Here is a 15,556-nt window from a genome sequence, read left to right on the forward strand (position 1 = left end):
TGGATACAGAACTATTCTGTCGCCATTTCGCTGGTCTGAGGCCCCCGTCCTGCGCTATATGCAACTCCTCAACCCACTTGGCTGATTTGTGCCCTTCTATGGCTGACCCAGCCAACCCCTCTACCACCCCTCAATCCTCTTCCACTCCCCACCTTAAACAGGAAGGCAGCCAGAGGGACAAACTGGGGAGGCCCATCTCCTTTTTGGGGAAGGCGCAGGTGTGCAACAACTTCAATGCAGGTTCCTGCAGCTTTAGCGCTTGTAGATTGTTGCACATCTGCTCCATCTGTTTCAGGGCACACACGAAGACCATGTGTCCGGCCAGGTTGTCCCCTAACAAATGACTAACCGATGTTAATATCGACAACCTGGCCTTTTACCTTAAAGTCCATCCAAGCAAACATCTGGTGGAGTACCTAATAACAGGGTTTACTCAGGGTTTTCTCACAGGTCTCGTAGCCATCCCCCCAGGGATACTGGAATGCCCTAATCTCCTATCAGCCTGTCTAGACCCAGAGGCCACGGATCTTCTCCTCTCCACTGAAATCACTCAAGGCCTCATGATCGGCCCCTTCACCTCCTCACCGTTTTCCTCCTGGCGCACTAACCCTATCGGTATAGCTGTACACAAGTATTCTAATAAAAAACTTATGATTATCGATTTATCTGCACCGCACTCCTCTTTTGTTCCTAGCATCAACGCACTCATCCCCGCACACGAATTTTCACTACAATACGTTAAAATAGACGACGCCATACAATCCATCATGTCAACTGGCAGCAACGCTTGGCTTAGCAAAACAGACATTACCAACGCTTTCAAACTGCTGCCCATGCACCCATCACTTTGGCACTTGCACGGTGTTAAATGGCGAAACAGGTACTATTTTTCCACACGTCTCACTTTCGGTTCCAGAAGCAGCCCCAAACTCTTTGATATTTTCGCGGAAACGCTATGCTGGCTGCTTCTGAACATTATTAGGTGTCACACAGTCATTCACTACTTGGATGACTTCCTCATCATAGAACCAAGCACACGCACACCCACCGATATCCTCAGCACCTCTGCACTTTTCACCACCCTCGGGGTACCTTTATCTCCCGCCAAAACAATTGGCCCCACCACTAAACTCAATTTTCTGGGCATAGAGCTAGATTCTGCTACCTTCCGCGCCAGCCTTCCCACTGAAAAACTCGTCCGCCTGAGAGGGGAAATAGACATGTTCCTGCGGAGCGATGTATGCACCAGGAAAGAACTTCAGTCCCTATTGGGGTCCCTGAATTTCGCGATGCGCATCGTTCCGCAGGGCAGATCTTTCGTGTCCAGGCTCCTTTGCCTGCTTCACGGGGTACCGGACGACTGCCTAATTGCATTGGACCAGCACGCCAAAGCTGACCTACTCATGTGGGGGCAGTTTTTATCCCTATGGAACGGTATCTCCATGTTTATCCCTCCCCTCTCAGACTCCTCTCCCTGCATTTACACTGACGCTGCAGGCAACACGGGGTTTGCAGCTATATTTGGTAATCACTGGTTTAGGGGTCACTAGCCAGCTGAGACGGATGCCTTGCCGGGGTTTAGAGAAACTTCAGCTCTGTTTGAGATTTACCCCATTTTGGCAGCCGCACACACTTGGGGTCACCTCTGGTCCGGCAAGGCAGTAAAGTGTTATTCCGACAGCTCGTCAGCTTGCGATATCATCAATAAAGGGCGCTCATCCTCTCTTACCATCATGCGGCTGATTCGCAAGCTGACCTGGTTGGCAGCAACCGTCCAGTTCCACCTAATTTGCCTTCACATCCCGGGTATTCACAACACGGCTGCTGACGCTTTATCTCGATCTCAATTTCAGGTGTTTTTCCAGGCACTCCTGTCAGCCCACCATCAACTATCCAGAACACCGAATTTTCACGACCTAATCTTGGACTAAACACACTTATGCACCACGCCAGGACACTCACGCACCAAGCACTATCACCAAGCACTGCAATCACCTACACTAGGGCACTTAACATTTTCAATAAATTTACTGCTGAATTCGGATTACAAGGCGATTTCTCAAACCAAACCATGGTAGCTTTTGCCTCCTTTTGCCATTTACATTTAAAACTTTCACACAACACCATTAAATTATACCTCACGGGGGTGCAGCACCATAGCCTCACAAATTTCCCTAACAAGACCCCCTTTTTATCAAGACCCCCTTTTTATTAAGACCTGGGGAATTTACTGTCGTTTGTCAAGGGGATACCACTCACAGCCTAAAAACCTCACAACTCACAAAAATAGACGACTATTACGTTCTCACAATCCCATCTACCAAAACAAATCAGTCCCTACACCCAACCATCATTCCTCTCTTTCCAACAGACAATGCTTGGTGTCCAGTCAAGACACTGGACACATTACGGTCAGCTTATAGCACACACCTACCAGACTCACCGCTATTACAACTACAAGGACACCCACTCACCACAGCAAAATTTACCACGCATGTAAGAAACTTACTGGAAAAACTGGGTTACAACCCAACTTCATTCTCCGGGCATTCCTTCCGTATAGGAGCCGCTTCAGCAGCTTCTAGTACTAACACCCCGGTCCACATCATAAAGAGACTGGGCCGCTGGAAGTCCTCCATTTACAACACATATATTCCACGACCAGAAAGAGAACTTCGCCAGGCCTTCAGGAACTTGGTTATGTAATCAAATGCAATAAAGTGTGTTTTTTTTCGAACTTCTCTTTGCCCTCTTTTATTTACAGGCCCACTCGGACGTTGGTTTCGGCACACCACAACCAACTTTTATCTCTTACACTATCCATTACATATTAAATTCCGAGCACAAATATATATATATATATGCTCTATGTTTCTTATATATATATATATATATATATATATATATATATATATATATATATATATATATATATATGCTCTGTTTCTTATATATATATTTATATGCTCTATGTTTCTTATATATATATATATATATATATATATATATATATATATATATATATGCTCTATGTTTCTTAGATGAGTTTTCATGCACTCACTGTTTGGTTGCAGTTATTTATTTTTTAATTCTGTTATTTTCAATATTATTATGCCAGGCTGCCTTGGCAAAGTGTTGTTTTGAATCACACATGTACAGTGCATGGCATCACATGTGGTGACATCACAGGGCAGAGAAGGAACTGTTTTCCTGGATTGTTTTTGGTGTTGGTATTGGTGGGTTGTAAGGCTTATGTGTGAGTATTGCATATGGTTTCAATTCGGGGGAATTTGTACGCTGAAAAAGGGCTTTGTGGGGATATTTATGGGATAATAATAGTAAACAGTCGAGAATTGCCCACTATTTAAATTCTCAGATCCCAAAGATCGTTATCATGTAAGTAAGATGTATTCCATATAAATAAAAATCACAATTTGTTATAAAATAGATATAATTGATTGTGACAAATTAAATAATAATAATAATATGTAACATGCGTGATAATAATCAATGAATATTCAGTATAACATGAGTATGCAATACAAATGGCAATACATTCCAATGGCTGACACAGTATAGAATCTACAACATTAGCTGTCAAGACAAGATTTATGACGGGCTTCACAGAGAACAAAAGTGAAACTTACACACACAGAAAAGCTTTCTTTCACACAGCTTGCAGCGTAAGGCCATAAAACTTTAGCTAACAGTTAGAATAACCCTTTCAATGCTGGCTAGATCCTTCTAGGCATATATTATCCTATTTCATGTAATTTTAATTAACACAACATCTAAACCAGCTCATTAGTCATTTCCTGGAACCATCCAATAAAAAATAATCTACCAGATTCTACAAGCTGAATTTTAACTTGCCTAAACAGATATTTTATCTTATTTTAGAGCAAATCAATACACCTGGATAAATATCACGATATGCTAACGTGTGATATGTCACATTAATACATAATTATTCTAATTCCATCTGCAAAATGGAATGGTTATAACTATATATTTCTTATTTAACTAAGATTTCTAAAAATCGAAATCTGACCGTGATTTAGCCAGTCATATATCATGCTATTAGAAATGTTTTAATTAATTTAGATTAATTAAATGAAACCAGTATAATTACCAGTTGAGTAGACATTCTCATCAGATGAGTAGGTAGTCTCAGGAACTGAATGGATGTGTGATTGGTGTGTAAGAAATTCTGAGTGCCCTAGAGTGGATATCTGTCATGGATTTCTCTGCATGGCCAAATCTGAAACCCAAACTCCAACTCACTTCAACTCCGACTCTTTGACTTCGCCCCTCTCTTCCCTTTGTCTTAACTTTTTAAAGGGAAACATTCTCTGTTTGTCACTAGGTGATAGACCAATAGAAAACTGGAGGTGTGGTTACCTTCCAGATAGTAATTTAGGTATTTGGTCCATAGAGGGCAGTCTCGTCCCACTAAACATTCCTATCCAGGAAAGAGTTAACTTTTCCTGGTGGCTATTCTGACGTTATTTAGCTTATCTTTATGGTTAATATAATTTAAGTTTACTCGTCAGTTCAAAGGGTTTTCTTCAGACAGTGTGTCTCCAATTCCTGCTGTAATTTCTAATATGACAGTTCGTAAACTAAGTTTCACCTTAAACTTACAATGAGACCTTGTAAAATATCGAAAGTAAAATTAAATTGTAATCTTCTCTGTCACGAGTGTCTGGGTTTAGAATTATTTATATTCCATTAACATCTAGGCAGAGCATCCATCACCCTATATTACTGCTTATCACTTGGTTTGTTTATACAAAGCATTCCTTAGCTCAGTTAGTGTTTGGTTACAAAGAGGATAGAAATTTGTGTCTTTGTTAGCTTGAAATCCAAAATGGAGTCTGTTCTGTTCAGAGTGATTCTGACAATATACATTTTAATTTCTATCATAGCACAAAATGTCTGCTGATATAAATACCCTGACAGCTTGTGCACAAAACTTATGCATATGATCTATTACCCTTATTCAATGATGTGGTGATCTCTTTTGCAACTTACCCCCTGCTCCTCTGCTTTTTTTTTTCCACTTTTGCATCAAGTACAACTTTAATTAATTTGAACGTATCAAGACAGGCCTTCTTTACACACTCTACATGCTGCTCACTGTTCTTTTACATGATAAGGGTCCTTAAAGACTATTGGCATAGATTGATTAATGTGACTTTGTTTATCTTCTCCATATTGATTTCATATTTTATCATTGATATTGAGAGAGTTATATTTGCCAACAACATCCTATGAAATGCTTTTCCTTCCAGGGAGATCTTCTATTGTATTGTAAAAAACATTATAAGTATAAATATAATGTAATAATCTCTGTATTCTGCATGTATTAATGTGAAAGTCTGGATTAAACATTCACGGATCTATTAACTGTTAATATTTTCGCAGGCCTCTTCCGCTATATTACAAATATGTTCTGACTTTTCGTTTTGCAATTGAGGAAATTAATAGAAATGTAAACATTTTACCCAATATTACTCTGGGATTTCACATGTATGATTCCTGTTCTGACGGACCAAAGGCTGTAAAGAGCATTCTTCAGATTTTATCTGGACCAGGAAAGTCAGTTCCTAATTACCACTGCCGTGGTCGTGGCCAGATTGCTGGATTTATTGGAGATCACAGTTCTGTTACCACGTTACCTATGGCACAGATTCTGGGGGTGTATAGGTACACACAGGTAAATTTAGATTATGTACTCATATAGTCATGCTGCTAATTTATTTCTATTCAAGATTTTAATCTCTGCCATAGAGTGTTTACTTAAATAGAGGCATTTTTAGCACACACATTTAAATACATCCTTAATATATACATTTATAGTACTAACATCCTAATAATGTTCTCCATTATATTTTTCACCTTTATCTTCATTTGTGTGCAACATAACTAAATCAACTGCTGTCCACGACTTATTCATCTCACGTTCCCTAAACTTACTTGCATTAACGGAAACTCTGACACTGCTACCCCTGCCTCATTATCTTTTGGTGGTATTAATTTACCTCAGAGTCCAAAACAATCTGATAGTAAAGGTGGCAGTGTAGAATTCATGCTTTCACCCCAGTGCTTCTTCAAACCTCTACCCACCCCCTATCTCCTTTTCTTTATTTGTAGTTCATTCAGTTCAAACCCATCTCTGCAAACATTGCCATTATTTATTGCCTCCCTTGTTCCCATCTGCTCTTCCTTGACCATTTTACTGTCTTGTTTCCCTACTTCCTTTCAAATAATATTCATATTCTTATTTTGTTCTTGAAAGCTCCCCACCCAATATTCTAAACCTAACCCTCCTCTACTCAGGAGAAACATGAATTCCCTTGACCTACAAAAGCTATTGGCTGATGTCCATTCTCAGCTCTCATCCATCCCTACCTTCTCCCGTCCCTCTCTGACTATCTCCTCCACCGCTACCAAACACAAACCTCAACCTTGGCACACTAAGTTGACCCAATACCTACAGAGATGATCCTGTTCAGATGAACACTGCTGGAGGAAAGCTCACACCATGACAAATTCATCTTGCGCTCATACAGCATAGCTCACACCCTTGCTAAACAATCATACCTTTCATCTCTCATTAGTTCATACTCCCACAGTCATAGGCATCTCTTAAACTCTCTTCTTTGCCCTGCAGTTGCCACACCCCAAACTAATCTTTTAGCCAATAGCATTGCAAGCTATTTCACTGACAAGATTAATCAGTGAAGGAAATAATTATCCCTCCTTTGCTTCTCTTTTTCTCACCCACAAGACCATGACTTTCCTACCTTTCAGTCTTCTTTCCAGCTACTGAGCTGGAGGTAGCTGTGATTCTCCTTTCCTCTTACCCCACCACTTGTCAGATGGTTTCCATCCCATCTCACCTTATCAGATATCTTACCCCTTGTCTTGTGTGATCCTTAAGGCATATCTTTAACTGCTCTCTTTCTTCTGGCATCATCCCTTCTTGCCTAAACAAGCTACTATTTTACCCATCCTAAAAAAAAAAAAAAAAAAGCTATCTCTTGACCCGTCTTCACCTTCTAACTACTGGATTCCTGTTCCCTTTCTCCTCAAAGCTTCTGGAACCTCTCTGCTGCCTTTGACACTATTGATCATGTCATCCTTCTTCAAACTCGTCATTCCCTCAGTCTCTGTGATACTGTCCTCTCATGGTTCTCATTCTATGTTTCCCAATAAAAGATAAAGATAGGGGGTGCAATAATACATAAGTGCAATTAGAAATTTGAAAACAATACTTATAGACACTTTTTCACAGAGTGTAAAGTCAACCTAAAAATATAAAAGTCCATAGCATAATACTGTACGTATGCATAAAAAATATTTTAGGTGACAATTGACAACTCACACTTTCAGAGCCACATATAGCAGGCTTTTGACTATATAGGGTTTTCAGAATCACTTGTTCTGGTTGTCTCCTCTCCTCCACCTTTTAGTGCAGCCACAGGGACTGGTAAAAATTCAGAAGGAGGTAAATTAAAAAGACTTTAATAGACAAAACAAAGTAAAAGAATTCTGCTTAACACAAGTTAGAAAAATTAACAATAAACGTCCATAAAATATAAAGCACAACGCATTTCAACCTGCACGGTTTTCGTCAAGGTGCATATTCTAATGTCCAACATCTAGACTTTTATACCGGACAGGAGATCAAATTTTTGAAACAATTCCCGGCATCTCCTCCTCTTTTATGTGCCTCCTGTCGGAACATGTTGATGTGTCTCCGCCAGTGTCATGACGCTCTTGCTTCTGACATCGATATCATATGTTGATACTTCAAGTTTATAAGTTTCAAGTTTATAAGGCAAATTTTGCCATCTTTAAAAGTCGTGATCTGGGTGTCCTTAATAGGTGTAGTTCCTGGCAACTACACCAATCTACCTCACTATCAAAAATTAAGCAATCTTATATTAAAACAAACATAAACATTATATTTATATATATATATATATATATATATATATATATGGCATGACCTGGGAAAACCTGTGCATCGTATGGTATTACTGGCTCCACAAGGCTATAAAGCCCCTTGTTGAGGCTATAAATAAATAATAGGAACTTTACAACCTTCTTGGATATATTTTCATAGAGACATTATTCCCTAAACTTTACTAAAATTAAGCAAGGGTGGCATGCATTATTTATTTATTTATTTTATTTATTGATAAAATATTTTACCAGGAAAGATACATTGAGATCTATCTAGTTTTTCAGCATGTCCTGGGTCCACAAAACATTGCATTGATACAATAGGGTACAATAAAATACAAAAACAATATTAATATACAATATATACAAAATTTAACATAGAACAGGTAGGAAATATATAATCAACCATGACACGTGCATTCTGCTTTAAGGTATGTAGAGAGGGATCTCTTAAAGGTCTTTAGACTTGGGGAAGATTTGAAAGTGTGCAGGAGGTCGTTTCATAATTGCGGGGCTCTGTAGAAAAAAGGATGATTGGGCAGCTTTATTTTTGCATTGAGGTAGACTAAACAAAGTGCTGGTCCTGGATCGGAGGCTATAGGTGGTGTGAACAGCCGGGGTAGGGCGGGAGCTTCCCAGAAAAGCTCTTAAACACAAGGCTGGAAAGATTAAGGGTGTATCTGGATTCCAGTGACAACCAGTTTAGTTCTTTTAGCATGTCACAATGGTGGGTCCTGTAATTACATTGTAGCACAAATTGGCAGAACGAGTTATACAATGTATTGAGTTTATTAAGGTCGGTTTGCGGTGCAGTTGCATATACTACATCTCCATAATCAATGATTGGCATCAGCATTTGTTGTACAGTCTTTTCCTTTACTGTAGGGCTTAGGCAGGATTTGTTTCTGTACAGGGCACCTAGTTTTGGATAAAGTTTAGATGCAATTTTTTGTGGAGGCCAAAAGATAGATTGTGATCTAACAACACACCCAAGTATTTAAAAGAGTGGACTGCGGTCAGTGTGCTATTTGAATTTGTTTTGATGGATAGGTGGGAATTGTGTAATTTGTGTAATTTAGGAACTGTTCCAAAGATCATTGTGACAGTTTTGTTAGTGTTTAGGAAGAGTTTGTTTTTTGTGATCCACTTTTCTACCTCTGTAAACTGGTCTTGGAGCACAGCCTCAAGCTGCTGTAGATTGGATTTGCTTACATACATTACTGTGTCATCTGCGTACATGTGTACATTTGCAGATTTGCAGACATTAGGCAGATCATTTATAAATAATGTGAATAGTAGGGGGGCCGGGAATGGAACTTTGATACTGTTGCTTTAAAAACAAAGTTCCTGCATGGATTATGATTTACCAAGGCCTCCCTTGCCTCTAGTTTGACCACTCACCTTATCATGCTCACCTGCCTGGACTAATTGGGTTCCTACAAAAGGTAACGCCCAACTCACCACTTTGCCTTGACATTAAAGTTAAAAATAATTACCTGAAAAAGCTTCATATCCTGGCTCCTGAGTTAACCTGTGGATTTTCCTTATTGGCTTCATAACCTGCTATACCAGGGGTTCTCAACCCAGTCCTCAGGACCCCCTACCAGTCCAGGATTTGGGGATTACCTGGGTGTGTCTAAGGTGTTTAGAAAAAGGGGGGAAAAAACACCTTAGACCCCTGTGCTATACTCAGCAACCTGCTCCAAACTTACATGTACAAGTCTTCATTCCTGCCTTATCTACAAACCTGCAGCAAACCAACCTGTACTTCCTACATTCCAGCTGGACATCCAACTTGCTTAAATCAACACTAGACTTTCATTTACTTTACATCTATCACAAAGGATCTGCTACTACTATATAAACTCTTATCCAAAAAGACTCAACATCTACAACCCTATTTAAGTATTCATTATATTTCTGTTTAGTTATTTCTTTATATCCTGTTCTGCGGCATATTGCCTAAATCTTGTTTCTTATTATCTCTATATATTGTACCTATAATGTCTCTTATAGGTTTATCTTCAATTATCCTTCCTATAACTTATTTTATAGGTTTACCTTATTTCCACTTTGGGCTAGTTGTCTAAATATTTTTTCCTAGGCTACTTCATACCCTGTATATTTAGACATTCTGTACTGTTCACTATCTTTCATTCCTAGAACTACAATAGGATAGCCTGTTCTTACAAAAAATGTCTAAGATAGAAAACAAAGAAATCCACCCCAGTTTGTCTCATCCCTGACCTGCACAAGATCATGACACTTGGGGAACATCACACGTGACAGGTAGAGAGAGGGAGTCACTGTCAGAAATGGACACATATTGCGAGCGATCCAATACGTATGATCGAAACCAGGTTAGCGGACAATCACCAATACCTGAGTTTTTGAGTTTGTCGTTGTCTACTGTGTCAAAGGTCTTTGCAAAGTAAAGGAAAATAGCTCCAGTTAGGTCTCCTTGTTCCATGCTAGTGATGTCGCGAACACAAAATTTTCGGTTCGCGAACGGCGAATGGAAACTTCCGCAAACGTTTGCGAACTGGCGAACCGGGCGAACAGCCATTGACTTCAATGGGCAGGCGAATTTATTTTTTTTTTTAAATTCTTTATTTTTTGTCGTGCATAAGTTTAACAAACAGCCTTGATTCGCCACAACAGCAGTATCAAGGTATGCATAAGTACATTACATAACATAGGTTGTGACATTCGTTAGACAGGCACGTTTTTACGTTGAGCATAGTGACATTGTAAAGTTACACCGCTAATTATAAACTGAGTTGGTGATTAATTTCCCGCTTCCAGCTTAGTTTTAGTAATTGCTGCAAAAATATCAGCACTAGCGTACCACTGGTTAGCATGTCTAGTATGGGATAACATGGATTGACACAATAAGAGTAGGTCTAAACTATTATCACAGCAGCCTCCTGCAGGATAACACAGTATGGGCAGATTAACGTTTTCCCGCTTAGTTTGATAGGTCGCTGCAGAAATATTAGTGCCAGCACATCACTGGTCTTTATATCGATGGGGTAACATGTATAAACATTAAGAGTAAGTAAGGAAGATTATCTCGGCGTCCTCTAAACAGATAGCAAGGTAGGAGCAGAATTAAATTATACTATGAACAATATGGGTTCAGGCAACATGAGGTTATGGAGCATCAGGATGGTAGCCCTCTCCCAGCTCTCTTTGTGGGATCTGTGCGAAGGGTAATTGTATTACCAGCGACTAGAGACTGCTTATTGGGATTATTTGCCGCTTGGGAGCTATTGGCGTTCGGCTGATACTGTCGGTTCGTGAGCTTAGCGCTCGAGGAGGGAAGTGACCGTATGGAGACCGTTCGGGAGTTTGGAATGTTCCCTTACTTAGGGTTCGCATGATTGTAGTGAGTACGCATACAGTCTACATCATTGCGAATGGGGACTATTCACTAAGCGGCGGTTTGTACATTTCATGCTGAGGGTACCGTAACAATGCTACTTTTATTCATGACAGACAACCATGCAGGCCAGACTAACAAACATGCCAGGGCCAATCATAGTTAACCACCTCAGATAGTAACATGGCTCCCTCTATATACAGAGTAAACATGGCTCCCTCTATATACAGAGTAACATGGCTCCCTCTATATACAGTGTAACATGGCTCCCCTCTATATACAGAGTAACATGGCTCCCTCTATATACAGTGTAAACATGGCTCCCCTCTATATACAGAGTAACATGGCTCCCTCTATATACAGAGTAACATGGCTCCCTCTATATACAGAGTAACATGGCTCCCTCTATATACAGTGTAAACATCGCTCCTCTCTATATACAGAGTAACATGGCTTCCCTCTATATACAGAGTAACATGGCTTCCCTCTATATACCATGTAAACATGGCTCCCTCTATATACAGAATAACATGGCTCCCTCTATATACAGAGTAACATGGCTTCCCTCTATACACCGTGTAAACATGGCTCCCTCTATATACAGAGTAACATGGCTCCCTCTATATACAGTGTAACATTGTGGTGGAATCTCGGTAAAAATAAATTTAGTAGGCCGAGATTACCACATGGCATGTGTACGTGCATATGCTGACGTATCGGTCGGTTGGTTGCACGTGGTAAGATACGATCAGTAGTGTACGGAGCATGTGCGAGAATACAGGATGTAGTATTCCCCTCCTCCATTGTGCTGGACAAGCCATGCGGTCAAGCAGGAAGTTAATTCTTATTTGTTTTGATTTGTTAAGAGAATGTGCGGGTGGAGCTTAATATGGGAGGAGTTATATGCCTATATAAGGAGCCTGCACTATTGTCCGGGGCTCAGAACCTGTTGTATTTTGGTGACATTAGTCCCTCTGAGTCCCGATCGGTGAACCGAATAAAGAATCTCTTCCTTCCTGAAGAAACCTGTGGCTTCCGTCAGTTTCTCCGGTATCATTTGGTGCATTGGCCGGGAAGCTCATCGTTCAACGGTAGCTGAGAAGCAGAGGCGTGAGACGGTCTATCTTTGCCCACGTTCTCTACGGCTGCACCCCTGAACTTCTGCGTGGACCTCCCTTCATCTCGGCGCCACTGGTCTGTTGTCCAGGAGATCATCGGCCTCTACGTAGTAAGTGCTGGGGTGTCCCCGTCGATGAGTGTGAACTCAGGTTCAGGAACGAGGAGGTAAGACGACCGCTGTTTTAGACGGCGGACCCACTAGGGGTATACCGATTGTGCGGTAGGCCCAAAAGGGGTTTAAATCTGTGTATGGAATCTGCCCCCTCTGTCGGAGGGAAGGAGCGAAGGCGCACCGCTCAATCAAACGCTCTTTAGTAAGGCCGTTTGATTTGGTTTGGAGTCAGGCGGGGTTCTGTGTAAATAGCCCTAGCCGGACACCGGTGTCTTGTCTAGACTAGCGTTCTAGGGTGTACAATTTGTTCGCTAGGTCGGAGGGACCGGGAGACTAAGCGGCGTCTGTGTAAATTCGGTCCGCTAGGTCTCAACCTATCTTGGCTAAGTGGGAAGGCGTGTAAATTTGGAACCCACTAGACTATTGATAGAGTAGAAAGACTAAAAGGGTTCTGTTGTAAATTCCGCCCTCTAGTTCGCTATATGTGGTGCTTGGACAGTGTGGCTAACCAAAACGGATGTAGATAGTTTTAGGTAGTCCATCAAGGTACTGGCCAATAGATTAGTTGGGATTGTATATGTGATAAAGATTGTTTAGTAACGTGTATATCTTGTTAGATAGCGTGAGCTCTGCCGTCTAGCGAGAGTGTTAATAGTGTGTTGCTGTATTATAGTGCACGGTACCATAACCCTGTATATTTACTGACACTGTATATAAGTACTAATCATTGTCGTTTATTGCATGTCTAACACCATAACCACTAATAATTGTATTGTGACCTTAAATTGTACTTTGACCTATGCTAACCGTACTGTATCTGCTATTTGTAAAAGACGATGTTACTGGGGTGTGTTATAGACGGGTAATTCATATATAGAGAATTATAGCGTGGGTGACTGTATAGTTTCGCCAAAGGGCATAATATTGATTACTTAGTGACTGGTGTAACAGCTGTGTGTGTACGGGAATTCCCTGAGTGTTTTTATTGTGTTACTGTATACGTTTCACTTGGTAACTGTACCACGTGGTGCTGTTGCCAGAAGAAACGGGTGTGACTGTTGAATAGAGTGTGTGTATAGCATTCGTTGTCAACGACGCTCCATTGATAAGTATGGGCGCGTCGGAGTCGACGATTTTGGATCCCTTAGGATGTATGGTAAAGAATTTTAAAAAGGGATTCACAGTATGATTTTGGGGTTAAAATGTCTTCTGCCCGTTTGATCACTTTGTGCACTAGGGAATGGCCTACTTTGGTTGCGGCATGGCCGCCACGTGGCAGTTTGGATCCAAATCTGGTACAGCGTGTACACGTGGCTGTATCAGGTAGGCCTGAACTTTACGGACAGTTTCCATACATTGATTGTTGGAGGCAGGCCGTAAACGACTTGCCAAGATGGGTCCGAATATGCCACGAGGAGCCATGTCGCCTCATGGTGGCCAGGACTTGTTTGTCCACTAGGACTACGGTTAAGCCTATTTTGGACACCCCCCCTGAGTCCGAGATCCCTATGCCGCCCCCTTATTTCCCTATAGAGGAAGGTGATACAAGTACAGGATGTTCCACACCCCCTCATCCATCTACTTCCTCCTCTAGCTCAGAATCCACCCCACGCCGTAATAAACCTCCCCTTCCGACACCAGCCCCCGTTAAGTCCATCTATTCCGATTTTACGCCATTTCAAGCTTCCGGTCAGGCTTCCTCTAGCCCGGCCCGGAATATTTTATTCACCGGCCTTCCCCATAATGAAGCTTCTCTATCCCCACGCCTTATTACCCCCCGACCGGAACCTCTAACGCCCCTCCGCGAAGCCCTATACTAACCCGACAACTGACCGGTACCCAACAACCCAAACATTACCAGATGCCTCTTCGTTTGAATCCTGGGTCAGCCTATCTTAATGCTTTAGGTCAAATGGTGTATGCTGACCCAGTCTTCGTATATGTCCCGTTCACGACTACCGATCTCTTGAATTGGAAGACCCACAATTCCTCGTATACTGAAAAGCCACAAGCCATGACCGACCTGTTCACCTCGATAGTCCAGACGCATAATCCAACTTGGGCTGATTGCCAGCAATTAAGTAAACCCATGTTGTCTTTGATCTTGAAATCCATGTGCTTTTAGATGTTCAACAATCCTATCCTTTAACATGATTTCAATTACTTTCCCCACTACTATAGTAAGTCTTACTGGCCTATAGTTGCCCGACTCCTCCTGTGACAAACTGCCCTTTGCCACTGGCTTTTTGAGGAGCCTGATTGCCAGCCTCCTGCCCTATGATTATGCCCCTGGGGTGTATTGCCGTTTATGAACATTATTGGGGCATATTGAGACTTGGCACAATGCCCCTTTTAAAGTGTCGAAGTGGTTGAAGTGGAACTTCGAACTACCGAACAGCCGGACCACACACAAGTGGAGTGTGCAGATAATTTACCTCCCAGAAGCTGTGGTTAACTGCAAGCTAATTGACGAATGGCTGGGTGGTCGCCGTTTGTATAGTCGAACAAGTGGCGGTGGCCATCTTGTTTAGTCGAACGCGGTCAGCTGTGTTTTGCCGTCGAGTTCATGGAACTCAAGTCGGACACGCGATGGCACGAACACCACTGAACCTTACCTTTTCTGGGACTTCAACATTTCAACGGAAGTCGAAGGGCGTTTGTGGCGAAACCAACCTCGCCACTGGGCCCTGGAGAAGCCTGTTTGCTAGCCTCCTACCTACTGACTATGGCCCCTGGGTTATTTGGGGCATATTGTACTGTATATTGCTGCTACTGGCCCTTTTAACAGCATCTATGGACATATTGGGACTTTTGGGACTACTGTCCCTTTAAGACTGTGCTACATATTCTAGTGTACTGCCTGTAATATTATATGTGTATTTGTGTGTTAAGCTTAACCTGGGATATGTATGCAGCATTCACCTGATTGTTCGGTAGAATCACTCCATTCATTATATTGAGTGAAACTA

General features: G+C 41.5%; 1 protein-coding gene across 1 annotated transcript in view; it reads left to right on the forward strand.

Moving 5' to 3' along the window:
• Positions 1-767: 767 nt before the first annotated feature.
• The window catches only part of LOC134615255 (vomeronasal type-2 receptor 26-like), a 117,186-nt gene continuing 102,397 nt past the window's right edge, over positions 768-15,556 (forward strand). Inside the window, exons 1-2 of the mRNA XM_063459742.1 lie at positions 768-1,405; positions 5,428-5,719. Coding sequence (XP_063315812.1) covers positions 768-1,405; positions 5,428-5,719 — 930 coding nt within the window. The remainder of the gene's footprint in view (positions 1,406-5,427; positions 5,720-15,556) is intronic.

Source organism: Pelobates fuscus, chromosome 6 (assembly GCF_036172605.1).
Source record: "Pelobates fuscus isolate aPelFus1 chromosome 6, aPelFus1.pri, whole genome shotgun sequence".
Taxonomy (NCBI): domain Eukaryota; kingdom Metazoa; phylum Chordata; class Amphibia; order Anura; family Pelobatidae; genus Pelobates; species Pelobates fuscus.